This window comes from Gasterosteus aculeatus, chromosome 18 (assembly GCF_964276395.1).
Source record: "Gasterosteus aculeatus chromosome 18, fGasAcu3.hap1.1, whole genome shotgun sequence".
NCBI lineage: Eukaryota > Metazoa > Chordata > Actinopteri > Perciformes > Gasterosteidae > Gasterosteus > Gasterosteus aculeatus.
This window is the reverse complement of record NC_135706.1, coordinates 3,023,350-3,044,509: the sequence shown is the minus strand read 5'-3', so window position 1 is coordinate 3,044,509 and position 21,160 is coordinate 3,023,350. Positions and strand designations below refer to the sequence as shown.

The window sequence follows — 21,160 nt, the reverse complement described above, 5'->3', positions numbered from 1 at the left end:
ATCAGTCCGGTGTATACATAACAAATGTCTTGTTTGTGCACACGTACGTGGCTAAAAAAGGGGATTCTGGGTGATTTATTAACCAATATTAAGAATAGCTTTTTGAAAAATAGCCCTCAAACATCACCCTGGTGTTATTTTAGCTCTTGAATTCATTTCATAGACTCCTGGATTGACTTTCTAAAAAGAGCATCCTTATAAAAAAATACACTGTTATATGGGAAAGTCCTTGTTTTTTATTCTTTGATCTCATTGCCATAAAGTGAGTGTGATGGATATTCAGCAACCCACTGACTGCATTTTGCAAAACCCATTAAAGGTAAACATTACACAACATTAAAAGTAGTGTAAGTGGCTGCAACAACAAGAGCTGTTTGAATTCTCTAAACGCTAAGGCAGGAGCTTCAATGCTTCCCTACTTGGCTCCTTTAGCAGAGGAACCGCTGGACCATCCTTTACAAAAGGAAAGGAGATGATTCCATCGCATAATCCCTTGCGCCGGCAACATTTAAATAGTGATCATTTGGCGTTCACGAGGGGAAAAAAAAGGATCATGACTGAGAAACGCGGACTCATTTATTCTGCATGACTCAGCACTGTAGCAGCTCATGAACCGAGTGATCTAAGATGCGCTTCTTTATAGTCCATCTCCAGAGAAATCTTAGTTTCGCCGCTGCACACTGATGTCACGAACATGCTTCTCCCGTTAGTTTGGTGAAAGCAGTCGGATTACTAATGACTAGGGGTGTAACCATTCATCCACTGAATCAATTAATCGATTTATATTCCTGCGATCCAACTGAATCGATCTGTGCTCCGCAAATCTGCATTCCGATTACATATCGATTGAAATGGTACATAATTGATTTCTATCGATACTTGGAAACTGCACATTGGATTTAAGCACAAAACCGGTATGGATGTGTGTTTGTTTGTTTTTTGGCAATTTAGACACGTTAAACGTTACTGGATCCAGTCTGCCTGTCTGTGACGTCATCAGTACGCAGCAGCAGCCGCGCGAAACTCTGAACAACAACAAAACACAGCGTGGAGGAGACGACTGCGAGCGAGACATTTACAAACCAACTTATCGATCCAGCGCGTGGAAACATTTTGGCTTTTACAAACACGGAGTTGTTCTAAATAAGTCGGTCGCTGTTTGTAGAATATGTAGAAGCCAAATAAAAAAACACGGAAACACGACGAATCTTTCCGGCCATCTACACTGTAAACCCGGATTTTGTTTCTAATTAAACTTACGAGTGATCATTACTTATTATTTTATGTTTAGTAAAAACCTGCTATCATTACTAAACAAAATTAGTTGTTTGTACTAATTAGCTGAAAAATTCATTGCACTAATCATTTTTAGCACAGATATCTCGGTATGTTCACTTTTGGAAGAAAGGGGAGGGGCTAATTCAAAAAGCTGCCTGGTCACGTGACCAGACCAACGTCTAACGTGCGTCCAAGGGTCTCCTGGCGGGACGAGCACAGGCATCGGCAGCAGAAGACGGAATCCAAGAAAGCAACTTTACTCGTGGAAGTGGAATGGTTAGTATGTAAAATAACTATTGTAGCCTAGTTATCTTTGTGGGAATGTTTAATACCCAAAAGCTTGCAGATAATTTGACGCAGATTTTATTTCCGTCTAATGTTAATGTTTGAACCTGTGCATGGTGTTAATACATGCTTATTGCTAAAACTAGCTAGCTAGCTACTCAAAAAGTGTTAGCTGAACTTAAAGTTAACTTAGTGTTAACAGTCTGAGGACGGCTCGCATACCGTTAGTTTGTTCTACTGTATCATTTATTCAACCGCCATTTTACGCAATAGAAAAACGATTCAACCGCTGTCGGGGCAAATTACATCCGCTGTGGAGGTGTTTAGCTACACCCGAGCTACTTGCAGCCATTGATTCACTGGCCGCTCTCTTTTTCCCTCTCACTCTCTACACACTGGCTGCGTGGCGTGTCTGTTTATAGTTAAACGGTTAGAGCTTACACACGCCTGCTAGAAACAGGACCGACGGCTATTTCACGCCACACGCAAGCATTGGAAGCGTTTCCAGGCAAGATTTTATATGAAAAGATATATTAGTATATTTCATTTTGACATGAATACAAATTAATAAATGACATGTTGATGTTCGAAAGTCTCGAGTTTATGACATAAATGCAGATATACAAATGTAATTAAAAAAAAAAAAAGATGATCGATTTTCAAATATTGCACCTGTACAGAATGCAATATACTGTAGTATATTTACCGTCAATACTGCCGACGTTGTCTTTGCTGTAATCAAATCAGTATATATTGATGTGTAACATGAAGTATACTGCTTGAGTGCAGTAAATCAATGGGAAACATGCATGTGTCCAGACACGGCTAGCAGCAGCAGCGCCGCGTCAGGCACGTTTCTGGTGTGAAAAGATAGAAAAATCCACGCAGCTGACACGCAACAGAAATGCCACGCCGGCAGTGTGTAACCGGCCTCACACACGCTAATTTCATGCCGGTTTTCTCTGTAACACAGGTGTTGTTTCGGTTTTATTACCTTATTGTATTTAGCAGTGACATTGTTGTGCTGAGTTGTTGACCTAAACAGTTTCTTGTTTTACAGATTCTTGTGGTGTGAGGATGCTGTGGAAGTGTACGTACTGTGAGTTTATCTATGCGAAAAGGGGTTACCTTTTAAAACATCGGTTAAAACAACTATGGTAGAACTGTCCCATTTCCCTGCTTACACCAACAATGTGTGTGCATTTGATCAGGCAGCCCTGGAGGGTGCCTGTAAAGACTTGGTTGATGAAATGCAGAAGAGAACACCAAACGGACCTCTTGTGAAACAGAAGATGGATCAGACGTTTGTTCTGAGAAGAAATTAGGTAGTGGAGTCGGAACCTGCCATAAGCACGATGGTGAGACGCTGGCCTGCCCTTTTCACCGAAGATCAAGTATGTTTAAGAAAGAGAACATAACAAATAATTATCTTTCTATTATATAATGTGTCTAGATGTATATTTCTCTTGTCCTCTTTAAAGGAAACATTGGTATTTTTAATTTGGGGCATGATGTTTTTAATTTAAACATCAATATTTCAAATCGTATAAAAAGGACATTCATGGATGTTTTTCAGGACAGCACTACTTCGCAGATGGCTTAGCTGCCTTGTATAGTTCAGTTGATCTAAATTCAGATTTTTATTGTTCTCTGTATTTTTCAGGTCTTCATGGAGTTCAGCAGGATTGTGGGCAAGAACCTCAAGACGGAATTCTATGAGAGCATCGACCGGCACAGTCCTCGTCTCCTCGAGTTATTTGGATCCAAGAGAGGGAATGTTGGACAGACCAATGTAAGTCCATCCACATTATGTACTTGGCATTGTTTTTCTTCGGTTAGGTATAAACATCATATCACAATGCTACTCTATTAGTTGCATAATTCTATCCAAACATTGCTCGGCCTGTTTAAGCTTTCTTAGAGATCATTATTTGTTTTTCATTTTAGCTATCTAACTTGTGGTACTGTGTTTAATTCCCAAAAGACTACAGAGCCAACTGAGTGTCAGAGGGCTTCCTATCATCCTTGGGGACAACCCACAGACTTCTTCAAAGCAGGCTTTGTAAGTAAGCTCTTGCTTTCTTATCATTTTTAATGAAAGTTTTTTTTCAAATGAGAAATATAATGTAATGAGTGTGCTCTTCTGTTTTTCTTTATTTAGGAATCTGACGATGATGATTGTTTTTGTGACCCAGACATTGGGATACTTCTTATTGAGCGTAAAGGTGCTGTGCTCACATCTTCCCAGCATCTCAGTCCAGCCTCGTTAAAAAACATCATTGAGGGAGAAGTCGTGATGGACAGCATTCAAGATCTGCCCAAAGCAATGTGCATTGTGTTTGGACTCATGTATGCACTCCATCTTAACTACCCCAAGACTATGAAGCTCACATTTCAGTTCATCCAACAGGTATTGCTCTTGTTAGTTCACACTGACCTAAAGCCAAAGCTACAGACTTTGAAAAATCAGCTCGCAATGTAAAGAGATGTCAAGTCTACTTTAAGAAACTGTTGACTATTTTTTTTTTTCTTACCTGTGGGGTAAACCTTCTTATTTTCTGTAAAACAGGTGGACAAACAGACGCATAAAACGCAGACACACACCCCAACACATACAACACCCACACACAACACCCACAAACAAAACTGACACACCTATACACACTTATATTTTGTGGGAAGCGTGCTAAAGGATGTGACTTGTGTGACAATTTAAACTGAGCGAAGTTGTAGCGGAAAGACATAGGACATTGTATAGATACATACATACATACATACATATTTCAGTTCTTCATCAGTCTATGTAGATGGAATTAGATATTGTTCTGATATGATAGTATGTTGGTTCATGCTCTGGCCTCCCTTCATTGAGGCAGATGAAACGGATCCTTTTTGTGATTAGCTGTGTTTGGCCATTTTTATTAAAAGTTAAATGCGTTGGAGCATTTACAGGTGTTTCTGTTTTTTTTATCCAATTTAATTGAAACAGTGTTTAATAACATATTAAAAACACAAAAAAATCAAAAGCAAATTAAATTAGAGGAAAATACAATAATTGTGTTAAATGATGAGTAGTAATAACAAGTCATAATAGCTAGTTTTATCTAATGATTTTGAGAAAACACTACTAATAAATATAAATACTAAAGTTAAGGTTCCACGTTAATACAACTCAACATTTCTAGTTTCAGCTTGTGTAAAAACGTAAGGTTCCACATTAATACAACGCAACATTTCTAGTTTTAGCTTGTGTAAAAACGTACGGTTCCACGTTAATACAACGCAACATTTCTAGTTTTAGCTTGTGTAAAAACGTACGGTTCCACGTTAATACAACGCAACATTTCTAGTTTTAGCTTGTGTAAAAACGTACGGTTCCACGTTAATACAACTCAACATTTCTAGTTTCAGCTTGTGTAAAAACGTACGGTTCCACGTTAATACAACTCAACATTTCTAGTTTTAGCTTGTGTAAAAACGTACGGTTCCACGTTAATACAACTCAACATTTCTAGTTTCAGCTTGTGTAAAAACGTACGGTTCCACGTTAATACAACTCAACATTTCTAGTTTCAGCTTGTGTAAAAACGTACGGTTCCACGTTAATACAACTCAACATTTCTAGTTTTAGCTTGTGTAAAAACGTAAGGTTCCACGTTAATACAACTCAACAGTTCTAGTTTCAGCTTGCGTAAAAACTAAAGTGGGATAGGGCAACGGGTTTCCACGCGATTTGCGAGTAAAGTCAACTAATTCGGGTTTACAGTGTACTACGGCGCCGTGGGATTAAACAACGGCGACAGTCAGGACCTCTAGCAGCGTCACCGCTGCAGCAGCAGCAGGTAACTCAGCTCTGCAGACGCCTCAGGCCTCGCCAGCACCAAACATCACAGTAACAAGTTTATCTGTAAAGACATGAGACCCTACGATGTGGTTGAACATCCGGGGTTCTGTGAATTGATCCAAACATTGTGTAATTATTGTCTAATGTTTACATTGAAAATGGCACCTGATTCAAATAAAAGGTTAATACATTTGCCATTAAGTGTTGTTTGCTTGTTTATAATATCCATAATTAATTTAAACCTGATTTCCTTACAAGAAACAACAGGGATCTCAGAAACTTTGCCTGCACTGTCCAGTAAAGTTACTGAATCGAATTTAAGTCACTGAATCGAATCGAATCGTTCTAAATTAACCCAGATCGCCCATGAATCGAATCGGCAACCATGAATGGATGTTCAAATCTAGCCATATTTAGACTATTACCTGTAATACACCTTTCCACTCTAAATAGATTTGATTTTGGTGCGAGTTTTGACATCGGCCATAGAGCCTCCTCACCAAGGTTATAGGACTGCATGTATATATTTTGATTCTGAAGCAGCTCAACAGACCTAAAGAAAAAGCCTGCACAGGTCCCTTTCCATGGTCTTTGAAGATTCTTTTTCAGGGTCAAATGTCTGCACAGGCTGCCTGTGTTGACTGACTCTATATTGCATGAATAAAACAGACCAGCTAGGCTACAACTACTTAGTTATGTCTCGTTGAATGAATTTCTCCTGTTATTGACGCGCCTAATGCGCTCGATATTGGAATATATTTGAATCTAGTTGCGTAGATATATTTCTACAGCTGCAGAAGAATCAAAAGAGTCAACTTTTAAATTTATTAAAGAATTTATTAACTAAAAGTGATGAATACAGTTACAATACAATGTGTAGGATATTAGAAACAAATTGACAATCCGGTTCATAAAATTAATAAAATGCATATAGTTTACACCAGAATACAGCCATGATTCTGAAACTGTGTAATCAATAAAGTAATGACAATATTGTAAGACCACTGTAATTCTGCAACTGTACTAGAATAATACCAATGCAGTTATGATTGTATTTGATGTAATGTGATCAACTGGAATGCATGCATGTAATACTTGAACAACAACTGATATTGACTGAGGATCATTCAAAATCCGAGTTACATTGAACTCACCAGAAGACTCCCAGAGGTGTGGACACTAACTTTCACACCTTTAAGCATTGTTATAAATACCTGTAGGAACCATTGTTCTGGAGTTCACAGGTGGAGGCGACAGACGGGCACTAGGGATGGTCAAAGGACTGACCTGGGGCCTGTTGGTCGCTGAGACCAGCGGCTCCTCAGCTGAGATGTTCTTTTTACCGCAACGCCATCTCCTTTATTAAATACATTTGATTTTAACCTTTTGATCAGCGATGACCTCTGTCTGTCCGGCGTTTCTTCATTTTTGAACACAACAAATGCAATGCAAACATACAATACAAACAGTCCACAAAGGTCCCACGGTGCTCGTGTCCCATCTTTAAATTGTGAAGTGTTGGGAAAGCCCTCGAATGAGGCCTCACTTCTTTGTTCTCGAAACAAAGAATCAAAAGAGTCAACTTTTAAATTGATTCAAGTTTTTTAATTTTGTTTAAAAATTAAAAATTTTAAACAAAGTGATAAGGAATACAGTTACAATACAATACAATAGTTACAATACAATACAGTTACAATAGTTACAATACAATACACGTTACAATACAGTCCACGAAGGTCCCACGTTGCTCCCGTCCCACGTTGCTCCTCTCCGATGGTGCGTCCCTCGTCTTTCCTCTCCGATGGTGCGTCCCACGTTGATCTCGTCCCTCGTCGTTCTTCTCCGATGGTGCGTCCCACGTTGATCTCGTCCCTCGTCGTTCTTCTCCGATGGTGCGTCCCACGTTGATCTCGTCCCTCGTCTTTCCTCTCCGATGGTGCGTCCCACGTTGATCTCGTCCCTCGTCTTTCCTCTCCGATGGTGCGTCCCACGTTGATCTCGTCCCACGTCGTTCTTCTCCGATGGTGCGTCCCACGTTGATCTCGTCCCACGTCGTTCTTCTCTGATGGTGCGTCCCACGTTGATCTCGTCCCTCGTCGTTCCTCTCCGATGGTGCGTCCCTCGTCGTTCCTCTCCGATGGTGCGTCCCACGTTGATCTCGTCCCTCGTCTTTCCTCTCCGATGGTGCGTCCCACGTTGATCTCGTCCCTCGTCTTTCCTCTCCGATGGTGCGTCCCACGTTGATCTCGTCCCTCGTCTTTCCTCTCCGATGGTGCGTCCCACGTTGATCTCGTCCCTCGTCGTTCTTCTCCGATGGTGCGTCCCACGTTGATCTCGTCCCTCGTCTTTCCTCTCCGATGGTGCGTCCCACGTTGATCTCGTCCCTCGTCTTTCCTCTCCGATGGTGCGTCCCACGTTGATCTCGTCCCTCGTCTTTCCTCTCCGATGGTGCGTCCCACGTTGATCTCGTCCCTCGTCTTTCCTCTCCGATGGTGCGTCCCACGTTGATCTCGTCCCTCGTCTTTCCTCTCCGATGGTGCGTCCCACGTTGATCTCGTCCCTCGTCGTTCCTCTCCGATGGTGCGTCCCACGTTGATCTCGTCCCACGTCGTTCTTCTCCGATGGTGCGTCCCACGTTGATCTCGTCCCACGTCGTTCTTCTCCGATGGTGCGTCCCACGTTGATCTCGTCCCTCGTCTTTCCTCTCCGATGGTGCGTCCCACGTTGATCTCGTCCCTCGTCTTTCCTCTCCGATGGTGCGTCCCACGTTGATCTCGTCCCTCGTCTTTCCTCTCCGATGGTGCGTCCCACGTTGATCTCGTCCCACGTCGTTCCTCTCCGATGGTGCGTCCCACGTTGATCTCGTCCCTCGTCGTTCCTCTCCGATGGTGCGTCCCACGTTGATCTCGTCCCTCGTCTTTCCTCTCCGATGGTGCGTCCCACGTTGATCTCGTCCCTCGTCTTTCCTCTCCGATGGTGCGTCCCACGTTGATCTCGTCCCACGTCGTTCTTCTCTGATGGTGCGTCCCACGTTGATCTCGTCCCTCGTCGTTCCTCTCCGATGGTGCGTCCCTCGTCGTTCCTCTCCGATGGTGCGTCCCACGTTGATCTCGTCCCTCGTCTTTCCTCTCCGATGGTGCGTCCCACGTTGATCTCGTCCCTCGTCTTTCCTCTCCGATGGTGCGTCCCACGTTGATCTCGTCCCACGTCGTTCTTCTCTGATGGTGCGTCCCACGTTGATCTCGTCCCTCGTCTTTCCTCTCCGATGGTGCGTCCCACGTTGATCTCGTCCCTCGTCTTTCCTCTCCGATGGTGCGTCCCACGTTGATCTCGTCCCTCGTCTTTCCTCTCCGATGGTGCGTCCCACGTTGATCTCGTCCCACGTCGTTCTTCTCCGATGGTGCGTCCCACGTTGATCTCGTCCCTCGTCTTTCCTCTCCGATGGTGCGTCCCACGTTGATCTCGTCCCTCGTCGTTCCTCTCCGATGGTGCGTCCCTCGTCGTTCCTCTCCGATGGTGCGTCCCACGTTGATCTCGTCCCTCGTCTTTCCTCTCCGATGGTGCGTCCCACGTTGATCTCGTCCCTCGTCTTTCCTCTCCGATGGTGCGTCCCACGTTGATCTCGTCCCACGTCGTTCTTCTCCGATGGTGCGTCCCACGTTGATCTCGTCCCTCGTCGTTCCTCTCCGATGGTGCGTCCCTCGTCGTTCCTCTCCGATGGTGCGTCCCACGTTGATCTCGTCCCTCGTCTTTCCTCTCCGATGGTGCGTCCCACGTTGATCTCGTCCCTCGTCTTTCCTCTCCGATGGTGCGTCCCACGTTGATCTCGTCCCACGTCGTTCTTCTCCGATGGTGCGTCCCACGTTGATCTCGTCCCACGTCGTTCTTCTCTGATGGTGCGTCCCACGTTGATCTCGTCCCTCGTCGTTCCTCTCCGATGGTGCGTCCCTCGTCGTTCCTCTCCGATGGTGCGTCCCACGTTGATCTCGTCCCTCGTCTTTCCTCTCCGATGGTGCGTCCCACGTTGATCTCGTCCCTCGTCGTTCCTCTCCGATGGTGCGTCCCTCGTCGTTCCTCTCCGATGGTGCGTCCCACGTTGATCTCGTCCCTCGTCTTTCCTCTCCGATGGTGCGTCCCACGTTGATCTCGTCCCTCGTCTTTCCTCTCCGATGGTGCGTCCCACGTTGATCTCGTCCCACGTCGTTCTTCTCCGATGGTGCGTCCCACGTTGATCTCGTCCCTCGTCTTTCCTCTCCGATGGTGCGTCCCACGTTGATCTCGTCCCTCGTCTTTCCTCTCCGATGGTGCGTCCCACGTTGATCTCGTCCCTCGTCTTTCCTCTCCGATGGTGCGTCCCACGTTGATCTCGTCCCTCGTCTTTCCTCTCCGATGGTGCGTCCCACGTTGATCTCGTCCCACGTCGTTCTTCTCTGATGGTGCGTCCCACGTTGATCTCGTCCCTTGTCGTTCCTTTCCGATGGTGCGTCCCACGTTGATCTCGTCTCCCGCTGATCTCGTCCCCCGCTGCTCTCGTCTCCCGCTGCTCTCGTCTCCCGCTGATCTCGTCCCCCGCTGCTCTCGTCTCCCGCTGATCTCGTCCCCCGCTGCTCTCGTCTCCCGCTGCTCTCGTCCCCCGCTGATCTCGTCCCCCGCTGCTCTCGTCCCCCGCTGATCTCGTCTGACTGTTCTTCCCTATAACTAACATCGTCCGTGACGCGCGTCCGTGACGCGCGACAGTGACGCGCGACCGTGACGCGCGTCACGGTTGCGCGTCACAGTGATTGTGACGTGACTACTGAATGACTATTACATGAATAACATAGACTAGAGGCTACAACAGCTTCATGCACTAGTTTGATTATTTGCCGTTTCATGCCGATGAAAAGTTGCGTGTTTCCAGCGGAGCGCGCAGCGTTCAAAGTCGCTACGTTAAAAGCTTCAGTTTAATCACTGAATGGAGCTCGCGACATTAAATTGCTTACACAAAACTCTTGATTGGCACTCAGCGTTTGTTTATTGTTGTTTATTGTTGTCGTTCATTCAAACCGCTCTGCGCAGAGAGAGAGAGAGAGAGAGAGAGAGAGAGAGAGAGAGAGAGAGAGAGAGAGAGAGAGAGAGAGAGGTCCGCGCTCTTGTCCGTCAGTTAATTTACTTATTTGTGTGCAGGTAATATGTTGTTAAATCGGTTTAAACTTCAATAAACGACCTATACAAGTAGTTCTGTCTCGTTGTATTCATTTGTCCTGTTATTGACGCGCCTAATGCGCAACCAGATATTGGAATATATTCGAACGTCATTTCTGAACAATTTTGACAGCGGTAGTGTTGACAGAACAGAGTGAAGACTTCCCAGTACAGCTACAAGTTACAAAGGAAAAATCAAAAATCGGCACGGCTCTGGACTTTATGAAGACACTGGGCGCATTAACTAATGTGCTTATTATGGTCACTTTGATATTTACACACTCACTTGAGGTTACAAGCCAGGTCTAACTTGTTCCCCCATTGCTTTTATGGGTGCAATATAACCGTGGATACTATACAACATGGAGATGGTTGTGGATTTCAGGAAGAACAGAGCCCCGCCTTCCACCATCACCCCGTGTGGGCTCCATCATCACCCAGGACCTCAAGAGGGAGCTGAACATCAGCTCCATCCCCAAGAAGGCTCAGCAGAGGGTGTTCTTCCTGAGGCAGCTGGAAAATAAATTCAACCTGCCAAAGACGATGACGGTGCACTTCTACACGGCCATCATGGAGTCCATCCTCTGCTCCTCCATCACCGTCAGGGGGGGACAAGATCAATAGATTCAATTCAATTTTACATTGATTTTATTCTATTTTGTATAGCCCAAAATCGCACACATGTGACATCCGCTGTCCCGAAACCCTCACATTGGCACAGAAAATACATGAATGCAGTACTTTATATCCCAAATCCACACTCTGTGGCTAGTTCACATGCAGATTAAAAACTGTGCTGTACAACATTGTCCTGCAACAAATACAACAAAAATGAAATATCGACTGACCTTTTTTTTTTTTACTCATCAGTTTACTCACAGCATTTTTGCATTATTTCCTTAGTGTCCATGCTTCACTTATTTGCTTTAATACTCCAAATAAAGCAAAACAAAGTAAAGTCTTTTAAGATGCACCATTGTCGCTGTTCTCGTTGCTGAGACCAATTGGAACCCGGCCAATAATCGGTTAACCCACAGCTGTAACCAGTTTGGCGTGACGGTTGCCATCGTACCGATCCTGCTGCATGTGTTGTCTTGAGTAAAATAGAGCTCAGTATTGCTGTGCAGGTGGTCCCTGTACCAGTGTGAAGGACTCCTGGATGAAGGCCCTGCACATGGGGCAGTGTTGGAAGTGTGACACACAGCTGTCACACACACAGGCGTGTCTGCAGGGCAGCAACACTTTGTTCACTGCTGCATTCTGACAGACCACGCAGTCCCGGCCCAGCCCGGCCCCCCGTCGCCCTTCCTCTGTCTTGTTTGTGCACACGTACGTGGCTAAAAAAGGGGATTCTGGGTGATTTATTAACCAATATTAAGAATAGCTTTTTGAAAAATAGCCCTCAAACATCACCCTGGTGTTATTTTAGCTCTTGAATTCATTTCATAGACTCCTGGATTGACTTTCTAAAAAGAGCATCCTTATAAAAAAATACACTGTTATATGGGAAAGTCCTTGTTTTTCATTCTTTGATCTCATTGCCATAAAGTGAGTGTGATGGATATTCAGCAACCCACTGACTGCATTTTGCAAAACCCATTAAAGGTAAACATTACACAACATTAAAAGTAGTGTAAGTGGCTGCAACAACAAGAGCTGTTTGAATTCTCTAAACGCTAAGGCAGGAGCTTCAATGCTTCCCTACTTGGCTCCTTTAGCAGAGGAACCGCTGGACCATCCTTTACAAAAGGAAAGGAGATGATTCCATCGCATAATCCCTTGCGCCGGCAACATTTAAATAGTGATCATTTGGCGTTCACGAGGGGAAAAAAAAGGATCATGACTGAGAAACGCGGACTCATTTATTCTGCATGACTCAGCACTGTAGCAGCTCATGAACCGAGTGATCTAAGATGCGCTTCTTTATAGTCCATCTTCAGAGAAATCTTAGTTTCGCCGCTGCACACTGATGTCACGAACATGCTTCTCCCGTTAGTTTGGTGAAAGCAGTCGGATTACTAATGACTAGGGGTGTAACCATTCATCCACTGAATCAATTAATCGATTTATATTCCTGCGATCCAACTGAATCGATCTGTGCTCCGCAAATCTGCATTCCGATTACATATCGATTGAAATGGTACATAATTGATTTCTATCGATACTTGGAAACTGCACATTGGATTTAAGCACAAAACCGGTATGGATGTGTGTTTGTTTTTTGGCAATTTAGACACGTTAAACGTTACTGGATCCAGTCTGCCTGTCTGTGACGTCATCAGTACGCAGCAGCAGCCGCGATAAACTCTGAACAACAACAAAACACAGCGTGGAGGAGACGACTGCGAGCGAGACATTTACAAACCAACTTATCGATCCAGCGCGTGGAAACATTTTGGCTTTTACAAACACGGAGGTGTTCTAAATAAGTCGGTCGCTGTTTGTAGAATATGTAGAAGCCAAATAAAAAACCACGGAAACACAACCTGCTGCAGCAGCAGCAGGTAACTCAGCTCTGCAGACGCCTCAGGCCTCGCCAGCACCAAACATCACAGTAACAAGTTTATCTGTAAAGACATGAGACCCTACGATGTGGTTGAACATCCGGGGTTCTGTGAATTGATCCAAACATTGTGTAATTATTGTCTAATGTTTACATTGAAAATGGCACCTGATTCAAATAAAAGGTTAATACATTTGCCATTAAGTGTTGTTTGCTTGTTTATAATATCCATAATTAATTTAAACCTGATTTCCTTACAAGAAACAACAGGGATCTCAGAAACTTTGCCTGCACTGTCCAGTAAAGTTACTGAATCGAATTTAAGTCACTGAATCGAATCGAATCGTTCTAAATTAACCCAGATCGCCCATGAATCGAATCGGCAACCATGAATGGATGTTCAAATCTAGCCATATTTAGACTATTACCTGTAATACACCTTTCCACTCTAAATAGATTTGATTTTGGTGCGAGTTTTGACATCGGCCATAGAGCCTCCTCACCAAGGTTATAGGACTGCATGTATATATTTTGATTCTGAAGCAGCTCAACAGACCTAAAGAAAAAGCCTGCACAGGTCCCTTTCCATGGTCTTTGAAGATTCTTTTTCAGGGTCAAATGTCTGCACAGGCTGCCTGTGTTGACTGACTGTATATTGCATGAATAAAACAGACCAGCTAGGCTACAACTACTTAGTTATGTCTCGTTGAATGAATTTCTCCTGTTATTGACGCGCCTAATGCGCTCGATATTGGAATATATTTGAATCTAGTTGCGTAGATATATTTCTACAGCTGCAGAAGAATCAAAAGAGTCAACTTTTAAATTTATTAAAGAATTTATTAACTAAAAGCGATGAATACAGTTACAATACAATGTGTAGGATATTAGAAACAAATTGACAATCCGGTTCATAAAATTAATAAAATGCATATAGTTTACACCGGAATACAGCCATGATTCTGAAACTGTGTAATCAATAAAGTAATGACAATATTGTAAGACCACTGTAATTCTGCAACTGTACTAGAATAATACCAATGCAGTTATGATTGTATTTGATGTAATGTGATCAACTGGAATGCATGCATGTAATACTTGAACAACAACTGATATTGACTGAGGATCATTCGAAATCCGAGTTACATTGAACTCACCAGAAGACTCCCAGAGGTGTGGACACTGACTTTCACACCTTTAAGCATTGTTATAAATACCTGTAGGAACCATTGTTCTGGAGTTCACAGGTGGAGGCGACAGACGGGCACTAGGGATGGTCAAAGGACTGACCTGGGGCCTGTTGGTCGCTGAGACCAGCGGCTCCTCAGCTGAGATGTTCTTTTTATCGCAACGCCATCTCCTTTATTAAATACATTTGATTTTAACCTTTTGATCAGCGATGACCTCTGTCTGTCCGGCGTTTCTTCATTTTTGAACACAACAAATGCAATGCAAACATACAATACGAACAGTCCACAAAGGTCCCACGGTGCTCGTGTCCCATCTTTAAATTGTGAAGTGTTGGGAAAGCCCTCGAATGAGGCCTCACTTCTTTGTTCTCGAAACAAAGAATCAAAAGACTTTTAAATTGATTCAAGTTTTTTAATTTTGTTTAAAAATTAAAAATTTTAAACAAAGTGATAAGGAATACAGTTACAATACAATACAATAGTTACAATACAATACAGTTACAATAGTTACAATACAATACACGTTACAATACAGTCCACGAAGGTCCCACGTTGATCTCGTCCCTCGTCTTTCCTCTCCGATGGTGCGTCCCTCGTCTTTCCTCTCCGATGGTGCGTCCCACGTTGATCTCGTCCCTCGTCTTTCCTCTCCGATGGTGCGTCCCTCGTCTTTCCTCTCCGATGGTGCGTCCCACGTTGATCTCGTCCCTCGTCTTTCCTCTCCGATTGGTGCGTCCCTCGTCTTTCCTCTCCGATGGTGCGTCCCACGTTGATCTCGTCCCACGTTGATCCTCTCCAATGGTGCGTCCCACGTTGATCTCGTCCCTCGTCTTTCCTCTCCGATGGTGCGTCCCACGTTGATCTCGTCTCTCGTCGTTCCTCTCCGATGGTGCGTCCCTCGTCGTTCCTCTCCGATGGTGCGTCCCACGTTGATCTCGTCCCTCGTCTTTCCTCTCCGATGGTGCGTCCCACGTTGATCTCGTCCCTCGTCTTTCCTCTCCGATGGTGCGTCCCACGTTGATCTCGTCCCACGTTGATCCTCTACGATGGTGCGTCCCACGTTGATCTCGTCCCTCGTCGTTCCTTTCCGATGGTGCGTCCCACGTTGATCCTCTCCGATGGTGCGTCCCACGTTGATCTCGTCCCTCGTCTTTCCTCTCCGATGGTGCGTCCCACGTTGATCTCGTCTCTCGTCGTTCCTCTCCGATGGTGCGTCCCTCGTCGTTCCTCTCCGATGGTGCGTCCCACGTTGATATCGTCCCTCGTCTTTCCTCTCCGATGGTGCGTCCCACGTTGATCTCGTCCCTCGTCTTTCCTCTCTGATGGTGCGTCCCACGTTGATCTCGTCCCTCGTCGTTCCTCTCCGATGGTGCGTCCCACGTTGATCTCGTCCCTCGTCTTTCCTCTCCGATGGTGCGTCCCACGTTGATCTCGTCCCTCGTCTTTCCTCTCCGATGGTGCGTCCTACGTTGATCTCGTCCCTCGTCTTTCCTCTCCGATGGTGCGTCCCACGTTGATCTCGTCCCTCGTCTTTCCTCTCCGATGGTGCGTCCCACGTTGATCTCGTCCCACGTCGTTCTTCTCTGATGGTGCGTCCCACGTTGATCTCGTCCCACGTCGTTCCTCTCCGATGGTGCGTCCCACGTTGATCTCGTCCCTCGTCTTTCCTCTCCGATGGTGCGTCCCACGTTGATCTCGTCCCTCGTCGTTCCTCTCCGATGGTGCGTCCCTCGTCGTTCCTCTCCGATGGTGCGTCCCACGTTGATCTCGTCTCTCGTCGTTCCTCTCCGATGGTGCGTCCCTCGTCGTTCCTCTCCGATGGTGCGTCCCACGTTGATCTCGTCCCTCGTCTTTCCTCTCCGATGGTGCGTCCCACGTTGATCTCGTCCCTCGTCTTTCCTCTCCGATGGTGCGTCCCACGTTGATCTCGTCCCTCGTCTTTCCTCTCCGATGGTGCGTCCCACGTTGATCTCGTCCCTCGTCTTTCCTCTCCGATGGTGCGTCCCACGTTGATCTCGTCCCACGTCGTTCTTCTCCGATGGTGCGTCCCACGTTGATCTCGTCCCACGTCGTCCTTCTCTGATGGTGCGTCCCACGTTGATCTCGTCCCTCGTCGTTCTTCTCCGATGGTGCGTCCCACGTTGATCTCGTCCCACGTCGTTCTTCTCTGATGGTGCGTCCCACGTTGATCTCGTCTCTCGTCGTTCCTCTCCGATGGTGCGTCCCTCGTCGTTCCTCTCCGATGGTGCGTCCCACGTTGATCTCGTCCCTCGTCTTTCCTCTCCGATGGTGCGTCCCACGTTGATTTCGTCCCTCGTCTTTCCTCTCCGATGGTGCGTCCCACGTTGATCTCGTCCCACGTCGTTCTTCTCTGATGGTGCGTCCCACGTTGATCTCGTCTCCCGCTGATCTCGTCCCCCGCTGCTCTCGTCTCCCGCTGCTCTCGTCCCCCGCTGATCTCGTCTCCCGCTGCTCTCGTCCCCCGCTGATCTCGTCTGACTGTTCTTCCCTATAACTAACATCGTCCGTGACGCGCGTCCGTGACGCGCGACAGTGACGCGCGACCGTGACGCGCGTCACGGTCGCGCGTCACAGTGAATGTGACGTGACTACTGAATGACTATTACATGAATAACATAGACTAGAGGCTACAACAGCTTCATGCACTAGTTTGATTATTTGCCGTTTCATGCCGATGAAAAGTTGCGTGTTTCCAGCGGAGCGCGCAGCGTTCAAAGTCGCTACGTTAAAAGCTTCAGTTTAATCACTGAATGGAGCTCGCGACATTAAATTGCTCACACAAAACTCTTGATCGGCACTCAGCGTTTGTTTATTGTTGTTTATTGTTGTCGTTCATTCAAACCGCTCTGCGCAGAGAGAGAGAGAGAGAGAGAGAGAGAGAGAGAGAGAGAGAGAGAGAGAGAGAGAGAGGTCCGCGCTCTTGTCCGTCAGTTAATTTACTTATTTGTGTGCAGGTAATATGTTGTTAAATCGGTTTAAACTTCAATAAACGACCTATCCAAGTAGTTCTGTCTCGTTGTATTCATTTGTCATGTTATTGACGCGCCTAATGCGCAACCAGATATTGGAATATATTCGAACGTCATTTCTGAACAATTTTGACAGCGGTAGTGTTGACAGAACAGAGTGAAGACTTCCCAGTACAGCTACAAGTTACAAAGGAAAAATCAAAAATCGGCACGGCTCTGGACTTTATGAAGACACTGGGCGCATTAACTAATGTGCTTATTATGGTCACTTTGATATTTACACACTCACTTGAGGTTACAAGCCAGGTCTAACTTGTTCCCCCATTGCTTTTATGGGTGCAATATAACCGTGGATACTATACAACATGGAGAAGGTTGTGGATTTCAGGAAGAACAGAGCCCCGCCTTCCACCATCACCCCGTGTGGGCTCCATCATCACCCAGGACCTCAAGGGGGAGCTGAACATCAGCTCCATCCCCAAGAAGGCTCAGCAGAGGGTGTTCTTCCTGAGGCAGCTGGAAAATAAATTCAACCTGCCAAAGACGATGACGGTGCACTTCTACACGGCCATCATGGAGTCCATCCTCTGCTCCTCCATCACCGTCAGGGGGGGACAAGATCAATAGATTCAATTCAATTTTACATTGATTTTATTCTATTTTGTATAGCCCAAAATCGCACACATGTGACATCCGCTGTCCCGAAACCCTCACATTGGCACAGAAAATACATGAATGCAGTACTTTATATCCCAAATCCACACTCTACTAACTGTGGCTAGTTCACATGCAGATTAAAAACTGTGCTGTACAACATTGTCCTGCAACAAATACAACAAAAATGAAATATCGACTGACCTTTTTTTTTTTTTTACTCATCAGTTCCTTATATTCACAGCATTTTTGCATTATTTCCTTAGTGTCCATGCTTCACTTATTTGCTTTAATACTCCAAATAAAGCAAAACAAAGTAAAGTCTTTTAAGATGCACCATTGTCGCTGTTCTCGTTGCTGAGACCAATTGGAACCCGGCCAATAATCGGTTAACCCACAGCTGTAACCAGTTTGGCGTGACGGTTGCCATCGTACCGATCCTGCTGCATGTGTTGTCTTGAGTAAAATAGAGCTCAGTATTGCTGTGCAGGTGGTCCCTGTACCAGTGTGAAGGACTCCTGGATGAAGGCCCTGCACATGGGGCAGTGTTGGAAGTGTGACACACAGCTGTCACACACACAGGCGTGTCTGCAGGGCAGCAACACTTTGTTCACTGCTGCATTCTGACAGACCACGCAGTCCCGGCCCAGCCCGGCCCCCCGTCGCCCTTCCTCTGCCGCCGGACCCAGCTGCCCTCTACTTCGTTGGGTACTCTGCTCTGAGTCGGGAGTCTCGGACACGCCCCCACTGTCAGCTGACATGAAGAGAGGCTGGAATGACACGACGCATAAAAGGTGGTGTTGACTGTTGACAGGGAAAGTTTGCATTACAAACTACACTGTGTGTACAATTATTAGGCAGATTATTTTCCTCAGGCAGAGTAAGCGAAAGGGACAAAAAGAGATTTAACTGACTCTTTACAGCAGTGGTTCCCTTTTTCTGTCAGGGCCCGCATTGTAAGACTGATGTACAGTTGGGAAATGTATAAACCAGGCGTTTGTCACAATAAACATTTCCATCTCTACAGTTCTGAAGTGTGCCATGGTGCGACATGGCCCAACATATATCTGTATTTAATATTTCTGTGTACATCAGTCCGGTGTATACATAACAAATGTCTTGTTTGTGCACACGTACGTGGCTAAAAAAGGGGATTCTGGGTGATTTATTAACCAATATTAAGAATAGCTTTTTGAAAAATAGCCCTCAAACATCACCCTGGTGTTATTTTAGCTCTTGAATTCATTTCATAGACTCCTGGATTGACTTTCTAAAAAGAGCATCCTTATAAAAAAATACACTGTTATATGGGAAAGTCCTTGTTTTTTATTCTTTGATCTCATTGCCATAAAGTGAGTGTGATGGATATTCAGCAACCCATGACTGCATTTTGCAAAACCCATTAAAGGTAAACATTACACAACATTAAAAGTAGTGTAAGTGGCTGCAACAACAAGAGCTGTTTGAATTCTCTAAACGCTAAGGCAGGAGCTTCAATGCTTCCCTACTTGGCTCCTTTAGCAGAGGAACCGCTGGACCATCCTTTACAAAAGGAAAGGAGATGATTCCATCGCATAATCCCTTGCGCCGGCAACATTTAAATAGTGATCATTTGGCGTTCACGAGGGGAAAAAAAAGGATCATGACTGATAAACGCGGACTCATTTATTCTGCATGACTCAGCACTGTAGCAGCTCATGAACCGAGTGATCTAAGATGCGCTTCTTTATAGTCCATCTTCAGAGAAATCTTAGTTTCGCCGCTGCACACTGATGTCACGAACATGCTTCTCCCGTTAGTTTGGTGAAAGCAGTCGGATTACTAATGACTAGGGGTGTAACCATTCATCCACTGAATCAATTAATCGATTTATATTCCTGCGATCCAACTGAATCGATCTGTGCTCCGCAAATCTGCATTCCGATTACATATCGATTGAAATGGTACATAATTGATTTCTATCGATACTTGGAAACTGCACATTGGATTTAAGCACAAAACCGGTATGGATGTGTTTGTTTGTTTTTTGGCAATTTAGACACGTTAAACGTTACTGGATCCAGTCTGCCTGTCTGTGACGTCATCAGTACGCAGCGGCAGCCGCGTGAAACAACAACAAAACACAAATAAAGACAAATAAAAACCACGGAAACACAACAAATCTTTCCGGTCATCTACTACGGCGCCGCAGGATTAAACAACGGCGACAGTCAGGACCTCTAGCAGCGTCACCGCTGCAGCAGCAGCAGGTAACTCAGCTCTGCAGACGCCTCAGGCCTCGCCAGCACCAAACATCACAGTAACAAGTTTATCTGTAAAGACATGAGACCCTACGATGTGGTTGAACATCCGGGGTTCTGTGAATTGATCCAAACATTGTGTAATTATTGTCTAATGTTTACATTGAAAATGGCACCTGATTCAAATGAAAGGTTAATACATTTGCCATTAAGTGTTGTTTGCTTGTTTATAATATCCATAATTAATTTAAACCTGATTTCCTTACAAGAAACAACAGGGATCTCAGAAACTTTGCCTGCACTGTCCAGTAAAGTTACTGAATCGAATTTAAGTCACTGAATCGAATCGAATCGTTCTAAATTAACCCAGATCGCCCATGAATCGAATCGGCAACCATGAATGGATGTTCAAATCTAGCCATATTTAGACTATTACCTGTAATACACCTTTCCACTCTAAATAGATTTGATTTTGGTGCGAGTTTTGACATCGGCCATAGAGCCTCCTCACCAAGGTTATAGGACTGCATGTATATATTTTGATTCTGAAGCAGCTCAACAGACCTAAAGAAAAAGCCTGCACAGGTCCCTTTCCATGGTCTTTGAAGATTCTTTTTCAGGGTCAAATGTCTGCACAGGCTGCCTGTGTTGACTGACTGTATATTGCATGAATAAAACAGACCAGCTAGGCTACAACTACTTAGTTATGTCTCGTTGAATGAATTTCTCCTGTTATTGACGCGCCTAATGCGCTCGATATTGGAATATATTTGAATCTAGTTGCGTAGATATATTTCTACAGCTGCAGAAGAATCAAAAGAGTCAACTTTTAAATTTATTAAAGAATTTATTAACTAAAAGTGATGAATACAGTTACAATACAATGTGTAGGATATTAGAAACAAATTGACAATCCGGTTCATAAAATTAATAAAATGCATATAGTTTACACCGGAATACAGCCATGATTCTGAAACTGTGTAATCAATAAA

At 45.0% G+C, this 21,160-nt stretch overlaps 1 protein-coding gene and 1 long non-coding RNA gene across 4 annotated transcripts; one reads left to right on the top strand and one right to left on the bottom strand.

The window, feature by feature from the left end:
• Positions 1–1,455: 1,455 nt before the first annotated feature.
• Positions 1,456–4,512, top strand: LOC120822412 (uncharacterized). Of its 3 annotated transcripts, none has more exons than XR_013453477.1 (6): positions 1,456–1,554; positions 2,624–2,653; positions 2,775–2,921; positions 3,227–3,355; positions 3,548–3,625; positions 3,725–4,512. XR_013453477.1 is itself a non-coding variant. In XM_078093962.1 (6 exons), exons 3-6 carry the CDS (start codon positions 2,919–2,921, stop codon positions 4,043–4,045), a joined length of 567 nt encoding a protein of 188 aa, XP_077950088.1. In that variant the 5' UTR covers positions 1,483–1,554; positions 2,624–2,662; positions 2,775–2,918; the 3' UTR covers positions 4,046–4,512. The 3 variants fall into 3 exon arrangements, 1 of the variants encoding a protein (XP_077950088.1); XM_078093962.1 differs by having other exon boundaries at positions 1,483–1,554; positions 2,624–2,662; positions 2,775–2,957; XR_013453476.1 differs by lacking the exon at positions 1,456–1,554 and having other exon boundaries at positions 2,514–2,653.
• An 8,022-nt stretch (positions 4,513–12,534) lies between these two features.
• On the bottom strand, positions 12,535–20,374 carry LOC144389428 (uncharacterized). The gene is made up of 2 exons (XR_013453475.1): positions 20,087–20,374; positions 12,535–13,077 (listed from the first exon to the last, which is right to left on the bottom strand). It is a non-coding gene; the product is annotated as an uncharacterized LOC144389428 (long non-coding RNA).
• Between the last annotated feature and the right edge of the window lie 786 nt (positions 20,375–21,160).